The sequence below is a fragment of the Dipodomys merriami genome, unplaced genomic scaffold (genome assembly GCF_024711535.1).
Source record: "Dipodomys merriami isolate MVZ:Mamm:240054 unplaced genomic scaffold, mDipMer1.0.p SCAF_184, whole genome shotgun sequence".
Classification (NCBI taxonomy): domain Eukaryota; kingdom Metazoa; phylum Chordata; class Mammalia; order Rodentia; family Heteromyidae; genus Dipodomys; species Dipodomys merriami.
Genome location: NW_027203204.1, coordinates 247,271 through 274,279, shown reverse-complemented (window position 1 = coordinate 274,279; position 27,009 = coordinate 247,271). Strand labels below are relative to the sequence as shown.

The window sequence follows — 27,009 nt, the reverse complement described above, 5'->3', positions numbered from 1 at the left end:
CTACCTACAAATTATATAGCTCATTATACTGAGTACCACTATTGCATTTGTTTGGAAGGGGATCTTGAACATATTCAGAAATATGCCATAGGCTTTAGAAATCAGATTTCACAATGTACAGGGAAATGTTTTATCATAGCTTGCATCTTGATCCATAACTGGGAAAGTGACTTGAAAATTGGAGATTCTCAGAAATGAAATTCATGGTATGTAATCAGAAATCACAATAATGAGGAAGAATTTGAGACCAAGTTTACTATATAGATACTTTTTGGTGATAAAGACTATAACAGTAATTTCAGCTACTCTGGAGACAGAGAGCCAAGAGGATCACAGTTTGAGGCCAACCTAAACTAGAAGTTAGTAAAACCCCATTTCAACATGTAAGCATGTGTGGTGGTGCTACCTGTACTCCTCGATATGTGGGAAGTATATGAAGATCATCACCTAAAGTCAGCCTAGGCAAAAATACAAAACCCTACCGCCAAAATAACTAAACCAAAAAATGACTAGAGGTCCTTTTGTATTTGCTTAAGTATTCTAATGGTTTCCTAGCAAGTGCAAGGCCCTGAGTTCAAATACCATACCCAGAACAACAAAACCCAAAAGACCCAAAACTATAAAGCAGTATGTATCTAAAAAGTGGCTGGAAGAGTAAAAAATACCCCAAATTATGTACCTTATACTCAGAAGTAAAGGTATATAAAAATAGTGCTAGGAGAGTCCTTTTTCTTTTTTTCTTTTGCCAGTCCTGGACTTGAATTCTGGGCCTACACTCTGTCCCTGAGCTCCATTTGCTCAAGTCTAGCACTCTACCCTTGAGCCAGAGCTCTACTTCGGCTTTTTTCTGTGATTACTTGGAGATAAGAGTCTCATGGACTTTTCTGCCCAGGCTGGCTTTGAACCTCAAGCCTCAGATCTCAGCCTTGTAATAGCTAGGATTACAGGCATGAGCCACCAGCACCCCAGCTGAGAACAATAATTTTTTTTTTTTTTTTTTTTTTTTTTGGGTCCGGTCGTGGGGCCTGAACTCTGGGCCTGGGTGCTGTCCCTCAGTTCTTCAGCTCAAGGCTAGCACTCTACCACTTGAGCCACAGTGCCACTTCCGGCTTTTTTCTTTTTGTTTATGTGGTGCTGAGGAATCGAACCCAGGGCCTCATGCATGCAAGGCAAGCGCTCTACCACTGAGCCACCTTCCCAGCCCCCATATAAGTAATGTTTGAATAACTAAGTACTGTAAAACAACATAGGCAAGTTTACTCTTCTAGGGGAAAAGGGAGAACGTTTGTTACACCTTATAGAATATTTTGAAATTGATATTGATAAAGCACAAGATTAATGACAGGGGTAATGAATATTGGGAGCCAGTATGGATTCATTAAAGGGAAATTGTTTCATTTCCTTTTTTGGTAAGTTTTAATAGACTAGAAGAACAAAAGAGTATAAATGAAGTATCACATCTAAAGAAATGTGGTTAAAATAGTAGTGCAGCAGATATATATTAGCTAAATAATTACAGAGTTAAGTATTGATGTTACTTGTAGTGCATTACATTTGTGTGTTAGGGTCATGTGGTTGATATTCTTGTCTCTAACCTATTGAAATGATTATTAATAACTCAAAGACATAGTGATCTCCTAATTAAGTTGAAAAAGGATATGAGACCAAGGAGCAAATTAGTTATGGAATACAGAAGACAGCATACATCAAACAAAATTATTATCTGGCTGAAATTATGTGCCAGATCTAAAAAGATTAATCATAAGGACAGATGATAACACATTATTTGCAGCATGCTTTGTAGATTACAGAACATTTACATTCTCATTATCTCATATAGTTTTAGAAGAATTCTCAAAGGGAAGCAGAGCCAGTATTATGGCCCACTTATTTCTTAGACTTTTGCATAATAATTTACTCCAAATTACATTTTCTTTGTTTTGGTGGTGCTGGTGGTGGTGATTATCAGGTTTTTTGATCATAGATAACTTTTTGTTGCAATTATTTACATTTTTCCTTTTCAAAAAATTGAAATCACTTCTTCTCAAAATTATTTTGGCTTTTTACTATTCTTGTATTTTTACATAAAATTTAGAATCAGCTTGTTGGTTTCTACAAACTTTAGGACTTTGATTGGGAGTAATTGGCATCTTAACGTTACTGAATCATTTGAGTCATGAACATAATATGTCTCTTATTTACATACCTTTAATTTTTCTCAACAGGGATTTATTGATGTTAATGTTTGTGTTTTATACATATTTTTGTTGAATTTATCCATATGTATGTGTGTATATATATATATAGTGTGTGTGTGCATGCATGTGCATATGTGTGTACACATGTGTGTGTACAAGTGTGCATGTGTGCACTACTCCTGGGGCTTGAACTCAGGGGCTCTTATGTGCTCCATTGGTAGTTAATTGGAAATAACATTCTTGCCTCGGTTGACTTCAAACTATGATTCTAAGATCGCAGCCTTCCAAGTAGCTAGGATTATAGGTTTGAGCCACCAGTGCCTGAGTGGGAGAGGAAGTTTTCAACAAAGCTAAATATTTGATATTGTCTTAATGAAGGTTTATAGTTTTTATTTTTAAATTGATTCTTGTGTGCAGAAGGCTAGAGGTGCTTTTCATACATGTCACTTACCCAAGTGCTTTGTAGCACATAGTGCTTGTAGTAGTGCTTTTGCTTCTACAACTTTTAGTGAGCAAATATGTTGCAGCTGAGATGGACCATGGGAGGTAGAATAAAAAACCAGTGTACCATCCAAGCCTTTCTTATCATCCAGAAGTAGATAGATAGATAGATAGATAGATAGATAGATAGATAGATAGATAGATAGATAGATAGATAGATAGATAGGTAGGTAGATAGATAGGTAGATAGGTAGATAGATAAAAATATAAGCTTTTTTTCTGAGGCTTGCACAAAAATGAACCAGTCTCTAAGTTATCTCCTTTGTATTAGTATTTGTTGTAGAATTCATTTGAGAAGTATGTACTTTATTATAACTAGGCATAATTTTTAAAAATTATTTTCAAGAGCCAGGTGCTGGTCACTCATATCTGTAATCCTAGCTACTCAAGAGGCTTCAATTTGAGGCTTGAGTCTCAAAGCTAGCCTGGGCAGGAAAGTCTATGAGATTCAATTAACTACTAAAAAGCTGGAAATGGAGCTCTAGCTCCAAATGGTAGAATTCTATAGCCTTGAGCACAAAAGTTTAGGGACAGTTTCCAGGTTCTGAGTTTAAGGCCTAGGACTGGGGCACACTTGCATGAGCATACACACGTGTGCATGTGTACATACACACACGCGTGCGTGTGTGTGCGCGCGCACACACACACACACACACACACACACACACACACACACACACACACACACACACACACACACACACACACACTCTCTCTCTCTCTCTCTCTCTCTCTCTCTCTCTCTCTCTCTCTCTCTCTCTTTCTTTTCAAAAGGATTTCCAAATCAAATTCTTACGAATTTCTGAAGTACTCTGAAACCCCTAAGCTCTTTTTTAGATCATATGATTACACATAGGAATGTTCCCTTAAGTCCCCCCCCCCCAAAAAAAAAGTGGAGTGGGGCATGTGACCTCAAGTCCGAGCCCTAGTACTAGAACCCTCCTCCCCCCCCCCAAAAAATAACTGAACAAACAAATTGGAGACAATATTTACTATCATAATAATATATGAAACATAATACTTTAAAGTATCTTAAAAGCACCTGTTTTTTCAAAATATATTTTTATTGTAAAGATACCTGGTTTTTTTAATTTTAATTTTAATTTTAATTTTTTTGTCTGTCATGAGGCTTGAACTCTGTCCTGGGCACTAGTGGTCCCTGAGCTCTTCAGCTCAAGGCAAGTGCTCTGCCACTTGAGTGACAGCACCACTTCTGTTTTTCTGGTGATTAGCTGGAGATAAGAGCCTTACATACTTTCCTGCCTGGGCTAGCTTTGAACCATGATCCTCAGATCTCAGTCTACTGAGTAGCTAGGATTATAGGCAGGAACCATCAGCACCCAGCACCTGTTTATTTTTTATGTTTCATATAGTTCTTATTATGTGACCATAAGTTTGTGTTATTTAAAGGTGTGAACTGAGACAAAATGAGTTCCTTAATCTGATCCTTAATGAGATTACAGAACTTTCTTAATTGTCACACATTTATACATGTTTTAGCTGAAAGGCAGTGATACCTTGGCTTTTTACACACACAGAATATAATGTGAGTTTTCACTAACATTGGTTCAAAAAACATTCATATAATCATGGTCATTTTTCTACCATGTCACTCTTATTTCTCTGTTTCTTCACAGCTTTTCCTCTCACTTCTACTTTCTACTTATTAAAATCCCAAAATGGGGGCTGGGAAGGTGGCTCAGTGGTAGAGTGCTTTCCTTGCATGCATGAGGCCCTGGGTTTGATTCCTCAGCACCACATAAGCAGAAAAGGCCAGAAGTGATGCTGTGGCTCAAGTGGTAGAGCACTAACTCTGAGCTGAAGAGCTGAGGGACAACTCCCAGGCCCAGAGTTCAGGCCCCACCACCAACAAATTAAAACAAATACAAAAATAAAATCCCAAAATGTATAATTGATTTTAGTAACTCGGTTTTTCATTTTATCTAAGTTCAGAGATTTTAGCTAGATGCTATTCCCCAAAGTTTGTATGTTTTATAAAATTATTAAATAAATACTTTCCAGTTGTCCTCTTTGGTTCTAAAATATATGGCTTTGTCTAATTTTAGACTCTTGAGAAACATTTGTATTATTTTAGTAACGGCACATATACATGGTAGAGATACTTCTGTTGCCAAATTTCAAGGCACTGTAGAATAGAATTAGCATGAACCTTTGGGCCAGCAAATCTGAGTTAAAATTTTAGTTAGTCTACATACTAGATGTATGTAGACACAAAAAATTACCTAGCCTCTCTGGATCTCATTTTTTTCACCTATGAAATAGGTGAATAGAGTTTGTAAAGTTCAATGTAGCCCAGTAAATTGGTTATAACAATAAAAGATGAAGCATAGATAAGATTAAATAAAGCATGACAACTGAGTAGGAAAGACGAGAACAAAGGATTTATCTGACAGGGTATGAAAGAATAGAGAAATGGATAACCAAAATGATAGGAAACAATTCAGCTGGTGTTTGATTCAATTATAATATTTACCTGTTCTAATAGTGTTATATTTTATACAATTCTAGTCTTTACTGAACTTAAACATTTTCTTTTGTGATCGAATTGTGCTTAAATTTTAAGTCTCTTGTTTTTTATTAGTATTACTATTCTCTGGATAATCATACTTTTTTTTTTATAGGTGGCTGTTTGTTGCATTTGCTTTTTTGTTATTCTTCCTTTAAATCTTGTTGGTACAATTCTTGGCCGAAATCTGTCAGGCCAGCCCAACTTCCCTTGTCGAGTCAATGCTGTGCCTCGTCCTATACCAGAGAAAAAATGGTAAGACTACTTACTATATCTTATATGGTTGTTTCTCACAATAAAGAAGTTCTTAAAACATATATAACTTTAGAGTTTGCATGTGTTTATGAGACTTTTAAATTTGAGCTTAAGAATTTGTTGGTGTTCATTTTCCTCTCAGTTTATATTATAGAAGTAGTATTATGTTACGTCCTTATTTTAGTTTCTGAATAATGTTGCCATTCAGATAAGTCAGATGCTTTGATAGGTAGAAAGCTAATGCTTCACTTTTTTTTTGATTGGGGATAAGACATACTTTTCTGCCAGGGCTGCCTTTCAACTTTTGAGTTGCTAGGATTACAGGTTCAAGCCACCAGCACCCAGCTACTTCACCAGTTTGTTTTTGTTGATGTTGTTTTGTTGGTGTGTTTTGTTTTGTTTTGTTTTTGGTCAGTTGTGGGGCTTGAACTCAGAGTCTGGTTCTGTCCCAGAGCTCTTTTGCTCAAGGCTATAGCACTCTCATTTTGAGCCACAGTGCCACTTCTGGTTTTCTGGTGGTTAATTGGAGATGAGAGTCTCACAGACTTTTTTGCTCAAGCTGGCTTTGAACCACAGTCCTCAGATTCCAGCCTCCTGAGTAGCTAGGATTACAAGTGTGAGCCACCAAAACCCAGTTTTGCCAGTTTTTTTTTTTTTTTTTTTTTAAGCCTGCAGGTTAAATTTAACCTGTTAATTGGCTGCCTTTTTTTTTTTTTTTAGGTACTGGGCTTTGAACTGAAGACCTGTTTGTGCTTGCTAAGCAGACTTTTCACTGAGCCATTCCTTAGTTTTTCTTGCTTTTATTTTATCTTCAGGTAGTGTCTAGCTTTTGCCTAACCTGGCCTTAAACCAGCATCCTTCTACCTACACTTACTGTATAGTTGGTGGGGGGATTACAGGTGTCAGCCACAAGTCTCTGGTTGCCTGTACCTTACAGACCATATCTCCTCCAAAACCTGAACCATTTACTATGTGGACATATACAGAAAAATCTAACTCCTGGCCTGTAACATCTTTTCTTTTTTTACCTTTGCCTTTTTTATTAGTAGTTCTTAAAATGGATAAAATGATTTTGATTTTCTTAACTGTACTCAGTCATTTCCTTTTTCCAGTTTTTGCCACAGCTATTTTAGTAGCTTATGTCTAATGTTTTGTTCCTTTTCATTTTTTTTAAAATCCAAGATATAAACAGACTAATTTGGTCAGTATTTTAAAATAAGTGAATGTTTTAAATTAACATGACAAATCATACTTATTTGTGCTCAATAAGTGAAAAAGTTACCTTTTTTCTTTTTTTTTTTATTGTGAAAAAACTGTACAGAGGGATTACAATTACATGGGCAAGATAATGAGTACATTTCTCAATCATTGTAGCCTCCTCCTTTGTTTCCCCTTCCCATCCCTTCCAAGCCTCTCCCCCCCTTCCTCTCACCCCCCCACCGAAGTTGTAAAGTTTGTTTTCGACATGACAACTTGTACTTCTCATTGTTGCAACGGGTCCTTATTTAAACGACTTGTTTAAGGTGATGTTAGGAAAATGAACCCTAAGATATGTATTTAAAATTTTTTTTCTTTCATGCATTTGTTTCTAACGCATTTATATGATTATTTCTTTGTTGCTTTGTATGTCCCTCCCCCACGGTATAACCCCTGCTTTCACTGCATTTGATGTCTGTAACATCTTTTCTAAGTCACAATTTATCCTCACTTTGCAATAGTACAGAATTTCTTTCTTTTTTTTCCTTTTTTCTCTCTCTCACTTCCTCCCTCCTTTCTTCCCCACCTCCTTTCTTCCTTCTCTCTCCCTCTCTCTCCCTCCCTCTCCCTCTTTCTCTCTCTCCTTCCTTCCTTTCTTCCTTCCTTCTTTCCTGTGCCACCTCCACCTCCTCTCTAATTCGTTGCCAGTACTGGTGTTTGAACTCAGGATCTTAAGCTCTGGCTTAGTCTTTTTTGCTCAACTTCTGTCACTCTGCTTGAGCCATCCCTCTACTTCCAGCTTTTTGCTGGATAATTGAAGCATCTCAGATTTGTCTGTCCAGGCTGGCTTTAAACCTGGATCCTCACATCTCAGCCTCCCTGAGTAGCTAGGTACAAGTCAGCAGCACCTAGCTGTATTTTCCTAGTTTTTATTTTACTTTTTTTTTTTTTTTTTTTTTTTTGGTTGGTTGTGGGGCTTGAATTTCCTAGTTTTGTTTTGTTTTGTTTTGTTTTCTGGGTCCGGTCGTGGGGTCTGAACTCTGGGCCTGGGCGCTGTCCCTCAGCTCTTCACCTCAAGGCTAGCGCTCTACCACCTGAGCCACAGCACCACTTCCGGCTTTTTTTCTTTTTGCTTATGTGGTGCTGAGGAATAGAACCCAGGGCCTCAGGCATGCAAGGCAAGCCCTCTACCACTGAGCCACCTTTCCAGCCCCTTTCCTAGTTTTTAATAGGATAGAATTAATTGAATTTATCATCATCTTAAGATGATACAGTGTAGACTGTATACATAAATATAAGCAATATAAATTGGAAAAATACTTTTCTTAGATATTTACTCTTAATTGTGTCTATATATAACATATCTAGCTACTTATACAAACATGCAAGTGTTACTTGTCTTTTCTAGGTGTGGAAGTATGTAGATGTATATGGAAATAGAGGCTGAATAAAACAGGCCTATAGTTTTAGGGGAGTGATCTAGTCTGAGGAATTAGTCATATGTTGCTTTTCTTATTGTTATACGGATATATAGCAATTTTGATTCTTCAACTTCTTTTTTTTTTCCTAAATCACTATTAGACTGGACCAGTGTTCTCATGTTTACCTCACATCTGAGAAGTATTTCCAGGTCACTGAGACTAGTGAAGGAGAGGAATGAATATCATTTGCCTGTGCCCTTACTCATTAGAGTTGAGTTCCAGTTGAGTGTAGAAAGACTGATGTATAACTTACTTTGTTTTTGGTAGTGCTAGGGTTTGAACTCAGGGCCTGTCATTTGAGGTGTGCCTCCAGCTCTCTTTGCTTTAGTTACTTTTTTGGATAGCATCCCAAGTTTTTTGTTTTTTGTTTTTTTTTTTTGTCTGGTCTCCTACCTATGCCTCCCCAGTTATTGTGATTACAGATGTGCCACACCATGACCAGCTTGTTTATTGAGATGAAATCTCATTAACTTGCCTGGGCTAGCTCTGAACCTTGATCCTCCTGAGTCTGCACTATCTAAGTAGCTGGGATTACAAGCATGAGCTACCACATCTAACACCGAGGCTTGTTTTTTAATTGCATGGGAATTAAAATCTGATTATAGATTTGGCTATCACTGAATGTGTTATATCAGATCACTTTCAACTTTTGTAGGTGTTGGCTAACTGTAGAAGAAGGGAAATAGACTAAAGTTACTTTTTTTTTTTTCTAGCTTTGAATTTCTTACATTTTCTTCTTAGTTTTCCAGTTTATTCACCTCAAAAGATGTTATTTTTCCTGTGCCCAGATACTGTGCCTTGGCAGTGGGAGTATGTAGATTTCTAGCTTGTTCTTGCTGACATTGTAGTCTAGTGAACTTGCATTTTCTTCTTAGTTTTCCAGTTTATTCACCACAAAAGATGTTTGTTATGTTTCCTGTGCTCAGATACTGTGCTCAGCAGTGGGAGTATGTAGATTTCTAGCTTGTTCTTGCTGACATTGTAGTGTAGTGAAATATGCTATAGGTAACTTAACAGTACTGTACTAAGTACTAAGTGCTGCAGTGGGCTGTGTTCACCAGGCAATGGGGCCATCTCTCCTCTGGAGACTTGGGAGGCCTTAAAGGAGAACACATGAGCCAGTGCTTTCAGGAAGAGAGTATTTCAGAAGGCAATCCAGGTGGAGAATGCCTGATTATCATCAGTAAGTGTTGAGTGAATGAGTGAAGCTTGAATTTTAGTTCTTATTTTTTCTTTGGCTTCATTATAAATCATTTTTAACTATATAATTCACTGAAAAAGGAAGTACAGAGAGAGCAGAGATGTCTTCTCTTTGGCTTTCTGTAAGTAAATGCCTATAGAGTTCATAGAAGTTATTGAGAAGTGTCACAGTAAGAGTAAAGAGTTTTTTTTTAAGTTCTTTCAGTTGCAGTACTTTATTCCTCAAATACTTCAGGCTTTAATATTGCAAAGACTATTGATTATAACCTATGACTAATTTGAAACCAAGCTGTGTGTGTTGTATCTTCGGGTTTTGATTTTTCTTTTTACTGGTTTACTTTTATCCTTAGGACTTATATATCCTATAAAAATCATATTGGAAGCTTACTGTTACTTTAATATTTTCCAGGTTTATGGAGCCTGCAGTTATTGTTTGCCTGGGAGGAATTTTACCTTTTGGCTCAATCTTTATTGAAATGTAAGTTCCTGCAGTGTATTTATATTTTGAGGGATTTGATTATAATAAAGAGAATTGTTTGTTGTAGATATGGAATTATTAAAGTAGTATATGTTGCTTTAACAAAATTTTTCAAGCAGCTGACTTAATGAAGTGCCAACATTTTTGGAGGTTCAAAGTGCAAGATTAGGCAGTCCTTTTGGTTTGACTGCTGGTGAGGATGATATAATGGGAGTATCTGAGGGGTGGGGATTATAAAGAAGTCAGAAAGAAGGCCTACCATCCCACTGTTCCTTCCAAAGGCACCTCACTAGAACTCTACGCAGCTCCCATATGGCCCTGTTTCCCCAGGCCAGCCTGGGATCAAGACTTTTAGTCAGCAAAGCATCCTTGGGAGATACACAACCTTGAAACCATAACAGCATTTAACAGAGTTATTGATCCCTTCCAGAAAGGAGTCTGGATACTTTTTTAAATTAGCTTTTAGACCTCTATCACTTAACAGCGAGGGAACAGAGGCTCTGTTAAGGCTTGCTGAAAACATGAATGATAAATAAGTGAGCTAGCAAACAGATGAAAAAGAAGAGATTCAAGATCTTGTTCTGACTTAATGCTGAATGAGAGTAGAAATCTTCCTACTTTTCCCTTACTGCCCTCTGAAGACCATGTAAATCATTCTTAGGCTTTGTTTTCCTAATTTTCTTTTTAAAATTTTATATATTACTCTGTCAACTAATATTTTTCCATGTAAGAGAACATTTTTTTTTTTTTTTTTTTTTGGGTCCAGTCGTGGGGCCTGAACTCTGGGCCTGGGCGCTGTCCCTCAGCTCTTCAGCTCAAGGCTAGCGCTCTACCACTTGAGCCACAGCGCCACTTCCGGCTTTTTTCTTTTTGCTTATATGGTGCTGAGGAATCGAACCCAGGGCCTCAGGCTTGCAAGGCAGGCGCTCTACCACTGAGCCACCTTCCCAGCCCGTAAGAGAACATTTTTATAAATATAAAATAATACATTGGGGCTGGGAAGGTGGCTCAGTGGTACAGCACCTGCCTTGCATGCATGAGGCCCTGGGTTTGATTCCTCAGCATCACATAAGCAAAAAGAAAAAAAAAGCCGGAAGTGGTGCTGTGGCTCAAGTGGTAGAGCGCTAGCCTTGAGGTGAAGAGCTGAGGGACAGTGCCCAGGCCCAGAGTTCAGGCCCCAGGACTGGACCAAAAAATAAATAAATAAAAATAAAATAATACATTGATCAAGTAGTATATAAAAATGAAGGAACTGACTTTTGCAAATGGAGATTTTCAACTACTTTCACTAGTTCTTTTCTGCAGTTACTCCTTTAAGCTATAGTTTGTTCAGTTTGCTTAGATCTGAATATCTTCCTGAAAGATCTGTTACTGATTAAATACAATAAAATATTTTGAGATTTAACACATGAGATAAGGATTAGGGAAACTGAGAAGTTACTTAAAAGAAGTCATTTAAGTGAGATAAACGTGAAAGGTGAAATGTAATGAGTCTCAGCAAGAACTGAGTGATCTTTGAGATGAAGATTGAAGCCATGTCTTTATCACATCTTAGGTATTTCATCTTCACCTCTTTCTGGGCATATAAGATCTACTATGTCTATGGCTTCATGATGCTGGTGCTGGTCATTCTGTGCATTGTGACTGTTTGCGTGACCATCGTCTGCACATACTTCCTGCTAAATGCGGAGGACTATAGGTGGTAAGTAAATCCCCAAAGCTGAGAACAACATCTGTATAAAAGTTTTACTATTTAAGGGATTGATGGTGGTAGAACAAATCATGTTAAGTGAGGTAAGACAAGCTCAGAGAGACAAATAGTACTTGTTCTCTCTGATAAGGGGAAATTAGATCTAAAATGCACTGGGATATAATAAATTATACAGGATTCTAGATACTTGCATACAGTGAGACAAAAAGGGAATACTTTTAGGAGAGAAACACAAAGGCACAATGCCTAAGTGTCTCTTCATGTTTATATAAAATAGTATATATGCTGAAATGAACTCCGTGATATGGACACGAGACTTTTTTCTTCTTTTTTTTAAGAAGAGTTTAGTTGTTGATGATTCTGTATTTTTTACCTTATGTATAGTGTATTCGAGTACATCTTTGGAAGGGTTGGAGAAGGGTACAGAACTCGAGGGGAAAAGGGTGAAAAAGTACAGCAGTGGAGTTCAGTGGACATTGATGAAAGTGAACTTTAGAACTCATGTATAGAGACAGGAGGGAGGCACTGGGAGAAAATGAGAGAACAGAGACACTATATGAAAGGAAATGTACATATGACCTGACTCACATAATCGTAATCCTTCTGTACATCACCTCTATAACAATAAAGTAAATTAATAAAATAAAAAAAATTTACTACTTAAGAAAGGAGTCAGATACTAGTGATGCATTCCTGTAGTCCTAGCTACTTAGGAGGCTATGATCTGCAAGATCATTGTTCAAAGCCAGTTAGGGCAGAAAAGTACAAGACTCATCTAAAAATAGAACTACCAAAATACTGAGTTGGAGGTATGACTCAAGTGGTAGAGTGCTGGCTGAGGGAGTTCAAAATCTGATACTGTTCCCCACCCCACCAACAGGGTAAAGAGATTTTTTTTTTTCAGTTGTAAAAATAATGAAAATAACATGTTGGGAGGTGTACGTGTGTCACTGTAGAGTTTGAATTTGGCCTCATACATGCTAGGCAGATGTTGTACCACTTGATTCATACCCTTCGCTCTTTTCAGATAGGGTCTTACGTTTTGCCCAAGGCCAGCCTCAGACCATGCTCCTCATAATAGATGCCTCTTGTTAGCTGAGATTACAGATGTATGTATCACCATGCCTAACTTATTTATTGAGATAGAGCCTCGATAATTTTTGCCTACTCTGGCTTGAATCTTAGTCCTTCCAATAAGCTGTGTTCCAGGCATGTGCCACCACAACCCATAATGATAAAAACTTTTAGGAAGTGGTGCTGTGGCTCAAGTGGTAGAGCACTTGCCTTGAGCTGAAGAGCACAGGACAGTGCCCAAGCCCAGAGTTCAAGCCCCATGACCGACAAAACGTAAAAAAAAAAAAAAAAAAAAAAAAACTTTTAGAAGAAAAATAGCATTAATTAGGCCAAAAAAAAGTGCTACGTGAAATATTTTATTGAAAAGCTTGATATGGAATTTTATAAAGAAGCATCTCTTCCCCACTTCAACTCCCCACCCTCAGTATTTGAGCTTGAACTCAGGGCTTGGGCACTATCCCTTAGCATTTTTGCTCAAGGCTCTGTCTCAGCTTTCTTCTGACTTTTTGGTGGTTATTGGACTCACAGACTTTTCTACCTGGGCTTTGAACTGTGGTCCTCAGATTTCAGCCTCCTGAGTAGTTAAGATGACATGCAGGGGCCACTGACACCTAGCACATCTTTCCCCTTTCAAACATGTAAAGACAAATCTGAAAAGGAAAATTGTTTATGAGGGTCTCTTATAATAAATAATCTGACAAAATGTAGGAACTTTCTTTCTGAGGAGAGCTGAGAATTTCTCCTTGTTGATGTATTCATTTACCAGGTACAGCTCTGCTCTGTTTTTGTAAATTTCTCTGCTTTACAATTCTTAATAACATTCATTCATTATTACCCCTCTCTCCAGGCAATGGACAAGTTTTCTCTCTGCTGCATCAACTGCAATCTATGTTTACATGTATTCCTTTTACTACTATTTTTTCAAAACAAAGTAAGTAGAGACATTTTCTCATCATTCCTAAATAGGAAATTAAGTCTGTCGTTTAGTAAAATTTAAGGTCTTATCAATAGCAAAATATATACTAAGTATCATTTTGTTTTGTTGCAGGATGTATGGCTTATTTCAGACATCATTTTACTTTGGATATATGGCCGTATTTAGCACAGCCTTGGGGATAATGTGTGGTAAGTTCTGAAATTCTTATAACATCATGAGCAAATCATTGAATGTCTCTGAATCATAAAAATACAGCTACTAGAAATTTAAAAATTCTGTGCTGTTTCCTTTATCAGGAATAACAAAGTGAAGAGTCTGCTTTTAGTCCTTGTGACTTTCCCATAAAACCTGATTTATCCCCTTTTGGTTACTCTTTTAATTCTAATAATTCTGTGTAAAGCATAGTTCCATACCACAGTTTGTTTTTCATTTTGAGAATTAGAATTTTGATTTTTACTGTTTTGTATTGGGATGAGATCTTGCTGTATTGCTCAGGTTGGCTTTGAGCTCCTAGGCTCAAGTTAATCTCCTGCTTTAGCTCCCAAATACCTGGGCTTAAAAGACATGTGGCTGAGAATTGGTATTTTTAAAACTTGAGTTCATTGGAAAAGAGTGTAATACAGGCAGTTTAAGGTATTGCCTGCATGGTTGCTGTTTGGAATGAGACAGCTAATGAAGACCCAGTGTCTGGAGAGTAGCATAGTTCATTGAGTGTGCACTTGGGCCTTAATTTTTACCCACCACTCACATGCTCTGTCCTGACCACTGTGAGCTGAACATAGTGCTGCTATTGGATGGGCTTTTCACAGTCTTCCATCAAAAAGAAGAGGTAAGAGTTCATACCATAGCTAGAAAATAAAGAACTTTTGGAAACAGTATGATCAATAGAAAGGTCACACAGACTTGAGAGTCCAGAAGACCTGAACAGGTGAGCATGTGTGGCTGATCACTTGTGGTGATATAGTCATAGAAGTCAGCCTAGCTTCTCCAAGTCTCATTCTCATCTATAAAGTGAGCATGTCTCCCAGAGTGGTTGTCAGGTAAAGCAAGTCTGGACAGCTCTTAAGTGGGAAGAGGGAGCCAGTTGCAGGAGACACTGTAAGGCACAGGAAGAACCAAGGTTTCTACGCTCAGTCCTGGGTGTGATTTCTCTTACTCTCCCACATTAAATAAATAATCACTTTTTTTTTTTTTTTTTCCTTTTTCACTCACTTTTCTTATTGGCAAAATTGAAGTACAGCCAGCCTTTCAGGGTAAGCAGAGGACTCAGTGAGCACTGCTGCCCTGGCATGATAGGGCTTCCCTCTGCTCTAGGGTGTGTTAGTTTCTGCAATTTCAGCCTTGCTATGCACCGAGTTATCACTTGCCAGCAATTTCATGACTTTGAAGCCCATGAAAGGCAAAGGTATGGTAAGCAAAACTCAGAAGTAACTTACTATTTTTCTGGTTTACTGTTTCTCTGATCTCTGAGACTGAGTTAACCTCATAGGAATGATGTAAGGTTTATGGTCTGATCACTGTGGAAACATTGCCGAAGAGTGGTGAATTAAGTTGCTTTTCTGTTTTTTTTTGGTTGCTATTGGCATTTTTTTTTCATCTCCAGACTTCCATCTATAGATATATAGAATGGGCAACAGAGGAAGGAAGATCAGATAGATTCAAAGCTGGGTTCTTGTTTGACAGTTGCGCTCCCAGGATCACTGTTCCTCCATTGAAGGAGGAACAGTGCTTGTGAGTGGTGATCCTGCATGCATACATGCACAAGCAAAATGAGGTTGGCTTTGTGGCCACACTAAGTAAGGGGAGAGATTGCTCTATATTTTACCCTTATGCTTCATTTATAGCTGCTTTCTGGGTTAATTATATTAGTTAACTTTGAGGGGAAAAAGAAGAAGGACTGAAGGTCGAAACTAGTTGTATGATGTAGAAGTGTCTTCAGACAGTCCAATAGTTCTTTAATGGTTTTGTCCACTCTTAAATGTTGTTCAGTGGATTCTTTACCAACTAAGATCTTTATTATTGCTAGCCTTCAATCAGGTGACTATGTAGAATGTACTTTTTTTTCTGGATTTTTTTTTCTTTATGTGATGTTAGGAAGACCTAGAGAAATAATATGTTGACACTTAAAAAGAAAATAGAATGAGTTTAGCTAAATTTCTTTTCTGTTGGAAGTTTATTTTAACATATTTATAGTTCCTTGCCCTGCCAGTGGCATCCTAGCACTTTTTTTTATGTCAGTCATGGGTCGTGAACTCAGGGCCTGGATACAGTTTCCTGAGCCTTTTTGCTCAAGACTAGTGCTCTACCACTTGAGCCACAGCTCTACTTCTGGCCTTTTTGGTGGTTAATTGGAGATGAGAGTTGCATGCATTTTCCTGCCTGGGCTGTCTTTGAATGAAGATCCTCAAATCTCAGCATCTTGAGTTGCTGGGATTTACAGGTATGAGCCAGTGGTACCCGGCTCTAGCACTCATTCATTCTTGCAAGTCCTGGGGCTTGAACTCAGGGCCTGGGCACAGTCCCTGAGCTGCTTTTTTTGCTCGAGGCTAGAACTCTCTACCATTAGAGCCATAGCACCACTTCTGGCCTTTTCTATTTATGTGGTACTGAGGACTCAAACAGGGCTTCATGCATGCTAGGCTAGGCAAGCACTCTACCACTAAGCCACATTCCCAGCCCCAACCTGCTGTTACAGGTCATCTGTTTTGGGCTGAGTTGGGATGGGCTGGGGTGAAGTGCAAACTAGAACAGATTAATGTGTTGTCATAATACAAAAATTATGCACACCCACCAATTAATAATGGTTAAAATGTTTGCCAAAATGAAAAATACCTGTTAATGTTTTTGATGTATAGGAAGAAATGGACTTTGTGTTAAGTAGGAAAATAACATTGTTTTAGCCTTTATATTATGAACATAGTTCTTTTTTTTTATGAACATAGTTCTGTTTTGAGGAAAAGTACATCTCTGTTATTCCTAAGACTTCTGCTTTTCTAGAGAGCACAGTCAGTATCCTCCTTATAAAGTCCTACTCTGATAAGTCTGTTTATGAAATATGTTTATAAAATTAAGAAAAATGATTCTCTAGGTTGATAGTGATTTGATTTTAAGCACATCTTACCCAGAAGGAAGCAATGCTTTGTAAATCTTGAAAACTGGAGCAATTATTAAACTAGTGCTGTATTATGCCAGTTAAGGTTTTGATGGCAATTCAAATTTTATAGGTATTTTTATGTTAAAAACCCAGTTTTTTTTTTAATTGAAGTTTTTTGTTTTGTTGGTCATGGGGCTTAATCTCTGGGCTTGGGAGCTGTCCCTCAGCTCTTCTGCTCAAGGAGAGCACTCTACCACTTGAGCCACAGCACTACTTCTGATTTTCTGGTGGTTTATTGGAGATCAGAGCTTCACGGACTTTCCTGCCTTTGAACCGTGATTCTCAGATCTCAGCCTCCTGAGTAGCTAGGATTACAGGTGTGAACCACCAGTGCCCAGTTAATTGAAGTTTTTTTTTTTCCTAGCTACCTAGTAAAGAGGTTATATTATTATAGCTATTTTAAATGCATTATCAGTATTTTAAATTTTAGTGTATTATGAAAGAAATGTCAGTGGAATAGGTTTAATTTATTGCTTTGGGATTTAAAAAATGTCAAATTATGGGAATTTCAAATATATATAAAAAGATAAGCTGTCAGTAATTATCTACTCAATCTTGTTTGTTTATATTCCCATTTTGCCCCACTTTTATTGTAACGTTATTCTCAATCTATGTCACTTAAACTATAATATTTCAGTATATCTCTGTCTCTAAAACATAAGCCAAATTCATTATGCTGATGAAATGTTCAATTAGTACTCACATTTACTTCACCTGTTGCCACTTCTAGTTTTAGTACAGTTTGCATCAAGATGCATTTAGGAGCCATGTATTGCTTGGTAACCAAGGGTTTTCTAATCTATTCATGTTCTTCTTTCTTCACTATTTTTTAAAAATTATTTTTAAAAATTCTATTTAGCTAGGTGTAGTGGTGTATGCTTGTAATCCCAGCGGCTCGGGAGGTGGAGACAGGAGAATTCGGAGTTATAGACCAATCCAGGCAAAAAGGTAGTGAGATCCTGTCCCCAAAAATAAAAGATCTTAAGGCTTGGAGTGTATCTCAAGTGGTAGAGCATTTGCATGAAGTCATTTCTGAGTTCAGTCCCCAGTTCCACAAAAAAAAAGAAAGAAAAAAAAGAAAAAACAAAAAACCCCAAAAAGCCTATTTAGTGTTTTACACTCTGGATTTGGTTGATTGTATATGTGAGATGAGATGTCATTTAGTGTTTTTCCACATGTTCTCCTCTTGTATATTTCTTTAAACTGTTAATCACAGCCTTGTTCATACCAATTCTTATCTAACAATATGTAGCGGATAGTTTTCTTTTTCAAGGGGGCATATATGTGGCCAACAGTCATTGATAATTATTGGTTAGCTCAAGTAATTTATTATAGTTAGAATATTTATGTTTCTTAGCTAGAATACTTTTTATGAGAACCTTCTTTCATCCACTATTTGTTTACCTTTAGGTATAGCTCAAGGGTGAAATTCACTTGTTGAGTAGAGAATAGTTGGTTCCAAAGTGAGTAATTATAGACATCTGGGTGTGTGTGCCATTATTAACGAAGAAAATTTACTTTTAAGCTTTTTAAGAATATTGGCCTAAAGCTGGGCACTAGTGGCTCAGGCCTGTAATCTTCGCTACTCAGGAGGCTATCTAAGGATCGTGGTTCAAAGCCAGCCTGGGCAGGAAAGTTGGTGAGACACTAATCTCCAATAAACCACCAGAAAACCAGGAGTGACACTGTGGCTCAAGTGGTAGAGTGCTAGCCTTGAGCCGAAGAGCTGAGGGACAGCTCCCAGGCCCAGAGTTCAAGCCCTACAACTGATGAAAAAAAAAAAAAAAAGAAAAGAAAAAGAATATTGGCTTAAATGGCAAATTCCTAAGTGGAGAACTTTCTGACAATTTAGGGACCAACTCTCTTGTTCTGAATATTCATTATAAAGAATATTCCAGTTGGGTCATTCATGCAGCAAATACTTACTGAGTACCTTTTCTTGAGTCAGGTGCTTCGTTAACAGAATAGAAAACTGTTCTCATTTTCAGGAGTTTTGAGCCCCATTTGAGATTTATTCAAGACTAGAATTTCTTTTTACCTGTTTACCTCTCTCTTGGTTCATTCCTTCCAATATGTCATCCTTTCTACTAAATGTACAGCTTCTCTAGCTGTAACAGAAAAGGAGTCTCAAGGAAGTGGCTCTTCTGGAGAGCTGCAAAGGCCATTGGCCATGCTTCTCAGTTCTTGGGCACTGCTTGCTTTCACCTACCCTTGAGGTTGCAGAAACATACTAGTGGTAGATAAGAGACCTCAAATAGTACATTCTCAAATAAGGTAAGTTTATTTTTTCATTTAACAATATTTTGTCTTAGTCAAGTTTTTTTTTAAATAAAAGATGTATTTTAAGTATTCCACAGTTATTAACTAATTATACTAATTGTGATTTAATTCTTTAAAAATACATTAGGTCAGATTTGGTATGTGACTGTAAACAGATGCTTTATGAAAGCAAATAATAGAATTTTAATTCACAGAGAATGCTAGTATAATACTATACTGCAAAAAAAAAAAAAAAAAAAAACAACTTTCCAGAGCAGAGAGCTTTAGTAAATCTTGAATACTGCTCCATATGTTTTATTTATTTTTAATTTAAATTTTAAGGTGATGTACAAAGGGGTTACATTTGTTTTAATACATTTTATTTTGTCTTTGCAGGAGCAATTGGTTACATGGGAACAAGTGCCTTTGTCCGAAAAATCTATACTAATGTGAAAATTGACTAGAGATACAAAAAAACCTGGAACTTTGGATCAATTTCTCTTTCATAGTGGTGGAACTTGCACAGCAAAAAAGGAAAACGCAAGAAGAAATTTGGGCTTAACACTGGGTACACTGTGGGTCTCTCTTTCATGGATGGCTTAAAGTAACATCTATTTCCATTGATCCTAGGTTCTTACTGACTGCTTTCTCCAACTGTTCACAGCAAATGTGTGGATTTTATGCAGTAGGCATTACTACAGTACATGGCTAATCTTCCCAAAAACTAGCTCATTAAAGATGAAATAGACCAGCTCTCTTCAGTGAAGAGGACAAATAGTTTATTTAAAGCATTTGTTCCAATATAAATAAATAAGAGGGAAACTTGGATGCTAAAAGTACATGAATAGAAATCTTCCTGGCACTTAGTATTTCTATGTTCTTGAAAAATGATGTTCCAGAAAGATTACCTTTTCTTTTATTTTTACTGCCATTGTTGACCTATTGTGGGACATTTTTATATATTGAATCTGGGTTCTTTTTTGATCTGTTATTAGTTGTCCATGACCTGCACCCCGCACCCCAACGCAACTGCATCCTTTTTTAAAAAAGGAAAAAAAAAAAAAGAAAATTTAGCCAAGTTAAATTCTGCATGTAATATATCTGCTGTCATCTTAGTCAGACCAACTTTCCATTTATTTATCTTAAAATTATCAATTACATCTTAATTCCATCCAAAGATACAGTCCGAAGATAGATGTGTATTCTCTATATGCAATTTACTGTACAGTTAGAAAGCAAAGTATTAAATGGAGAAGGTACTTGTTTTTATAAACATTTGAGATTTAGATAATCTACATTTTAACTGAGTATCTAAAGTGATTATCCCCTCACCCCCCAGTTAGTCTCACATCTTTTTTTGGGTTTGAATGAAGGCTTTACATGAGAAATTATTAAAAACAAGGGGGGGTGGGTAATAAATGTATATAACATTAAATAATGTAACGTAGGTGTAGATTTCCAACTGCATTTGGATGTACAGACTGAATAGGGAGTACTTTTTCTGATGATGATTGGTGTAGAAATGTGTGAATTTGGGTGGCTTTTTACATCTTGCCTACCATTGCATGAAACATTGGGATTCCTTCAAAATGTGTGTGTCATACTTCTTTTGGGTGGGGGGTGTTTTATTCTGTTTCTTTTCTGAGACTCATACAGGAACTAAATTTGTAATTTAGAAACATTTAATTTTGTTAATCCTGTCTGGGACATTTAAGTAACATCTAAAGCATCATTGCTTTAGAATGTTCAAATAAAATTTCCTGACCAAATTGTTTTGTGAAAATAGATGTGTTTCCAATTTGAAGATAACTGTCCAAAAAGCAGTGTTACAGAATCCCACTTATTTTTTTTTAACATACCATAAAATGTGCTTTTGAATACAAAGGGCCCATATACTAATGTCCCCAGCTTGCCTACATCCAAATTATCCAGTTCAGTGACAGAGTGAGAAACTCTTGAATAAAATTATGGCACCAGGCTGATGTGCTGTGAGTGGTGCAGGCACAGTGGTAGCTCCTTTATTTGGTGAACAAATTGAGAGGCTGCTCTTCTCTAAAAGAAAGAAATTGCACTTGTGCATTTTTCTGGAATTGTCTATAATGTGAAGTTTCTCTAAAACCATTGTGTTTCTGGTTTAATAATTTGCTATGCAAATGATCACTTAAACCAGTACTATACATTGGTGTTTTTAGAAAAACATCACCACTACTGAACACCTTAGTGTGAACTTCATGCCATTAGTAGTTACTAATGGACTCCATATTCTGTACTGTGGCATTTGAGCCTTATGAAGGGTGAAAATTTTGATGTCTGACCACTTAGGTAATGGCTAGTATGAGCAAATAGAAATTTGATCAGAAACTATAGGTATATACTTCAAGCCAGAATGTTGCATTAAACATAATCTGTTGGTTCTTCCATTTTCTTACCTGCATTTATTATCTTGGAAACAACTAAAACTCACTATCTTAATTACTTACGTTCTGTAACTTTTTAATATAAAATATTTTTAACAGGAAAACACATTATTTAATGGGGTATAAATTGGAACTGCAGGGTTTTGGGTTTTTTTTTGTTTTTTTGTTTTTGTTTTTGTTGTCTTATTAAAATAGTAGTTTTTCATGCCATGAATCCTGCAGGTAAGATGAAGGGTTTTTAAAAAATATCTTAGTTATTTTCAGGTGAACCAATCCTTTCTAGTAAGTTGAGCTCCACTTGACAGTCTTTGGAATCTGTGGTGAAAAATAGATTTTTAATATTCAAATACATTAAGGGCATTATATATCACCTTGAAAAGTTCTTTACAAAAGTCATGGTTCCCACACCTGTAATTCTGGCTTTGTGGGAAGTGGAGATAGGAAGATCATGGTTTGAAGCCAGCTTAAGCAAAAGAATATTAGCAAGATTCTAACTCTTAAGAACAAGCCATATATGGTGGTCACTTGTAGTCCCAGCTACTTAAGACACATACGTTGGAAGATTGCAGAAACAAGACCCCATAACGCAAAAAAAAATAAAATAAAAAATCTGAGGCAGGTGCAAGCCCTGAGTTCAGGCTTTGATACCTTCCTCCCCAAATCCCCTCCCCCAAAAGAAATGGTTTTATGTTGGTTTGTAGCTGACTACACAAATGTGTCTTGAAGAAGATAGAATTCATAAATGACTTAGCTTCTCAGTAGAATAGTAAAACAGAATCTTACCGAAGTTGAGAGTTTTTAATTCTGTGTATGTCTTTCATTTGCTAACATTTGCTCAATTATCAGCCGAAATTTTGAACACTATCAAAAACAAAGAGTAAACCAGACACTGGTGGCTCGTGCTTGTATCCTCGCTTTCTCAGGAGACTGAGAGCTGAGGATTGTACTTCATATTTAGCACAGACAGAAAGTTTGTGAGACTCTTTTCTTCAATTAACCAGCAAAAAGCCAGAAGTGGAGATGTGCCTCACATGGTAGAGCGCTAGCCTTGAGCACAAAAGCTCAGGGAGAGTGCTCAGCCCTGTGTTCAAACCCCAGGCCTAGCACCCAAAGAAAAAATCTTTAGGGGAAACTTTCTCTGTTCCTAATTCATCTCCTAAAATTCAACAGAGTAGAAGTTGACATTATACATCTCTTCTGGTACCAAGAGTAGGATAAAGTAGAAATGTAATGGCTAGAGGAAAGAAAAGTATAGTTTAGTATATAGTGTTGGGCTCCTAGATTATACTGGGTTTGCCCATAAATCAAGCCCAATACTCTTAGAACTTATCATCTTGTGATGATATCTGAACCTAGTGAACTATTTGCTTGGGTGTTTTCCACTGACAGTGGGCAGACTCTCTATAAAGGTGGTTGCTGCAAACTAGTTCTTCCAAAAGCCACTTTATTGAGGGTTTATCCACAAATTGTATTCATTTTGATACAGCTTTTGTTTCTCTAAATGTTTACTAACCACCTATGCCAAATGTCTTGCAAATAAATGTTATTTTTCAACTTCCTGAATTTTTACAAATGTAAAAAGAGATGATGTATTAATGTAATTTGTTCAGGAAAAGCTACATACCGAAGGGCTTCTGTATATGAATTCTAGGGGGCAAAGCCTATGTAAAACCTGTAGTTAGTCTGGGTTTTAAGTTTAGATCTCAGTGTGTGTTACTACTTCATTCTGTTGATTTATTGGAACATTTATAAATAGGACTAGTTTTGTTGTAAAAACACAAATATCTTTCAAAATTCTAGTTATGAAGCTCTAAGTAATTACAAAAGTGTTGAAATCTGAGAAGAGGTTTAGGAAAATGTTCATGACTGAGTATAGAAATAGTGTAGGTTGACAAGGTAGAAGAATTATTATGTTAGTGCAGAAATTTCAAAAAGTTCTATTTCAGTATGAGGAATAACTACTTTTCTTCTGAGCATTTTCTAGAAGATAGCTCATTGGACATTCTTACTGGCACTATATAGATACTAATATGCAAAGACAAAATCAGGTTTCTTTCATTGTTATGAAGTGGAGACAAATTGTTGCAAGAGCTGCTTATAAGTATTGGTGAACTAGGTGTATAGTAATTGACCAGAAAGCACAGTGTGTTTACAGTTAGAGTGCTGTAATAGCTTAAGGCAAGGAAGAAAAAACAGTTCTGTTTGAAGGACAACAAAGTGTCTTTGGGAAAGCACTCCAACTTGAGCTTTCCAGCTTGTTAAACTTGAACCTATTAATCCCCACAGAGCATGGACAGTCAACAGAGTTGGAGGGAAACAGTGATTGCCCAGTGGTCACTTCCGTTTTATACACATCCTTGGTTTGTGTAGGCCATATTCCACCTGGCTTTTTAGTTATTTAGAAATTTAGTAATGTATCAAATATAATTGAGGTTCTAATCTAGTCTGTTAATTTATCTGAAGCTGGATTTTTAAAAAGTAATAAAAAGTCAAACATTTCCCTTGAATGCTTTCTTTCTTTACTTTTTTAAGACAAGAAGCAAATATAAGGGATAACATACTAATAGCACTCAGTGCTCTACATAAATAAGGTATATGTCGGGGGAGCATTGCCAAAGACCACATAGTAATTGAGGCATTGGACAATGGGAGCAAATATAAAGCAGCCATAGTATAATAGGGAAGCTATAACTATAGAAACAACTGCAAATGAAAAACTTAGTTTTTTAAAAATTTAATTTTGTAAAGGTAATGTACAGAGGGTTTAGAAGGACTTAAAATTTAAGGTTTAACTCTCTTCCCCCAAGTTTACGAAGAAAAAAAAATTAAGGTACAGACCAGTTGCTAGAATGGTACAATGAATAAAGTTTGTCTTTTAAATGTTTCAAATTACCATTCTTTTGACTCTTCATCATATATAATCTTCAAATCCTGCACACAGACCCCACCACCCCTGTTCCTGTTATTCTTAAAGAAAGAATACATTACATTAGTCTAGTACGTACTGCTTTTTTCCATAGTAGTTTCACACATGTGCCCTCACAGCGTCCTTTGTAACTAATAGCATAAATAAGAAAGGCTTTGTTTTTATCCCAGAAATAATCAAGATTAGGGCCTGTTCTCTTGTTGGGTGTAACTGGAAGTTGGAGTTATCACCTCTGTAGCCCAGAGAGCAAGTGTTAATATGGGAAGTCACACTGATTGTCAGTATACTGATGGATAGACTGTTCTTGGCGTACTCCCATTTGAAGCAGTAGTTAGTTTCACTTTCTGGTTTTCATATTCATTCTTAGCTCATTTTTAAGATCCTTCCCTGCTTCCTTTTCTCCTGATTTTTTAAGCTACTTTACTTAGTGTCTATACTCATTTTAAAGATCCTTTCCTGCTTCCTTTTTTCTTGATTTTTTTTTTTAAGCTACCTTACTTGGTGTCTATACTTGGCAATTTGTATTTGCCTGATGGTTTTTAAGTTAGTGTGAATTTGGACTAATTCTGACATTTTTTTTTCTTTTTTTTTTTTTTTGGTTGTGGAGCTTGAACTCTGGGCTTGGGTGCTGTCCCTCGGCCCTTCAGCTCAAGGCGAGCACTCTACCACTTGAGCCACAGTGCCATAGAGTCTCATGGACTTTGCTGCCCGGCCTGGCTTTGAACTGTGATCCTTAGATCTCAGCCTCCTGTGTAGCTAGAATTATAGGCATGAGCCACCAGTGTCCAGCTACTTCTGATATCTTCTATGAACACTTTTTGTCTGATTAGAAAAGGAAGCATAGAGGGAAGTCTGTTACTCAGCCAGCTTCTTAATTTTGAAGTGGGAACTACTAAACTTAATCTACAATTTGACATTAGAAAAGATAAAATAGGCTATATTTGGACATATGAAGTCAATGTTACTAGAGTGAACCTTGTTCTAATTTTCAAAATTTAATGTGATGACCTTCAAATGAAAAAACAATTGTAGACAGTTGTAGGGAGGCGATGATGTAAGTCTGGCCAGCGTCAGTTTGTCTTAGCTAAGTCTTACTTTTTGTGCCAATCCAGGGGCTTGAACTCAAGGCCTGGGTGCTGTCCCTGAGCTTTTATGCTCAAGGCTTATACTCTACCACTTGTGCCACAGCTCTAGCTCCAGCTTTTTGTTGGTTAATTGAAGGTAAACATTTCTTGCAGTTTCCTACCTGGTCTGTTTTCCAACTGTGATCCTCTTATCTTAGTCTCCTGAGTAGCTAGGATTTCGAGCATGAGCAACTAGTGCCAGACAGCTCAGTCTTAAGTGACCAAGATTACAAGACTAATTCTGAAGGTCCCTGACGGGGGAAAGGTAGAGTCTGTCTAGAGAGACAGGTGATTCTAAGTTGGGGTTAAGAGTGGGCTGCTGAAGTAGCTCAGGCAGGGCAGACCTGAATTGGTGTCAGTTGTAGCATTTGCTCCACTAGATGCTGTGTGAGGATGCAGGTCTGTAGCTGTTAGTGTTCCAGGCAGAGCATGGAGGTGTGAGGCAGCAGAGCTAAGGATAGCTGCCAATGCTTAATGTGAGTGGCATAAAGAAATTATACACCAGTGATAGGCAAAAGGAAGACACTGGTAGTGGGGCCCTGGAACTCCACCTGAGAAGCTAAGATAAGGGTGTTGGAGATTCAGGGAAGGTAACAGCATCTCTATGGTTAACAATGGGAGAAAAGAGTGAGCTGGAAGAGAATGCCTTCTCTTCTGAAGATTGTGTTCCCTGTCCTGGAGAAGATTTTGATGGTAGTTGGTGGAATGACAGTTTCCAGGGTTGGGTAAAGGAGAATCAAAAGCCCTGAAGGGGGTCTAAGAGCTGCTGCAGAAGAACTTGTTCACTGAGTAGAGAAGCACCCAATTTAAGCACTGACTCAAGATTGAGAATTTACTTTCAGGATTTCCAGAGGACTAAAGTTCTTGGGAAGAAACCCACCAAAATTAGGAATGTGTAATTGTTGAACAGCTTTAGGTCTTTAGCCTGTGCTTCTAAATGTAAGCTTTTTCATTTTAAAAGTTTTTTGTTTTTTGTTGTTTTTTGTCAGTCGTGGGGCTTGAACTCTGGGCCTGGGCGCTGTCCCTCAGCTCTTCAGCTCAAGGCTAGCGCTCTACCACTTGAGCTACAGCGCCACTTCCGGTTTTCTGGTGGTTTATTGGAGATAGGAGTCTCACGGTCTCTCCTGCCCGGGCTGGCTTTGAACCGCGATCCTCAGATCTCAGCCTCCTGAGTAGCTAGGATTACAGGCGTGAGCCACCAGCACCCGGCTAAAACAGTTTTTAAAAAATATTTTAAAGTGATGAGTTAAATTAGGAACTGTAACTGATGAGAAAAATACTAAAACATCTCCATCTTCCTAGCTAGCCTTTCTAACAATCCCAATGTTTTGTTGCTGATTGCCTGTTGGTTGATTGCCAAAGCAGCATCAAAACAAGCCCTTTGACGAAGTTGGACAGCTTGCTCACCCAGAGGCACCAGTCTTCAAATTTTGGACAAAGGGTAATGATGAAAAGACCTACCCACCAGGTGGGGATTAGAAGGCAGTAAACCTCACAACCTCTGTGCATGCACAGGGTGGCTTCTGATGTCTGTTTTCCAGAGGAATTCCTTGCTTGTGAGCCAGTTGGC

General features: G+C 37.4%; 1 protein-coding gene across 1 annotated transcript in view; it reads left to right on the top strand.

The window, feature by feature from the left end:
* The window catches only part of LOC138830114 (transmembrane 9 superfamily member 3), a 59,247-nt gene extending 38,506 nt beyond the window's left edge, over positions 1-20,741 (top strand). Inside the window, exons 10-15 of the mRNA XM_070026515.1 lie at positions 5,342-5,481; positions 9,769-9,837; positions 11,393-11,539; positions 13,470-13,553; positions 13,671-13,747; positions 19,369-20,741. Coding sequence (XP_069882616.1) covers positions 5,342-5,481; positions 9,769-9,837; positions 11,393-11,539; positions 13,470-13,553; positions 13,671-13,747; positions 19,369-19,436 — 585 coding nt within the window. The 3' untranslated portion in view covers positions 19,437-20,741. The remainder of the gene's footprint in view (positions 1-5,341; positions 5,482-9,768; positions 9,838-11,392; positions 11,540-13,469; positions 13,554-13,670; positions 13,748-19,368) is intronic.
* The last annotated feature ends 6,268 nt before the right edge of the window (positions 20,742-27,009 follow it).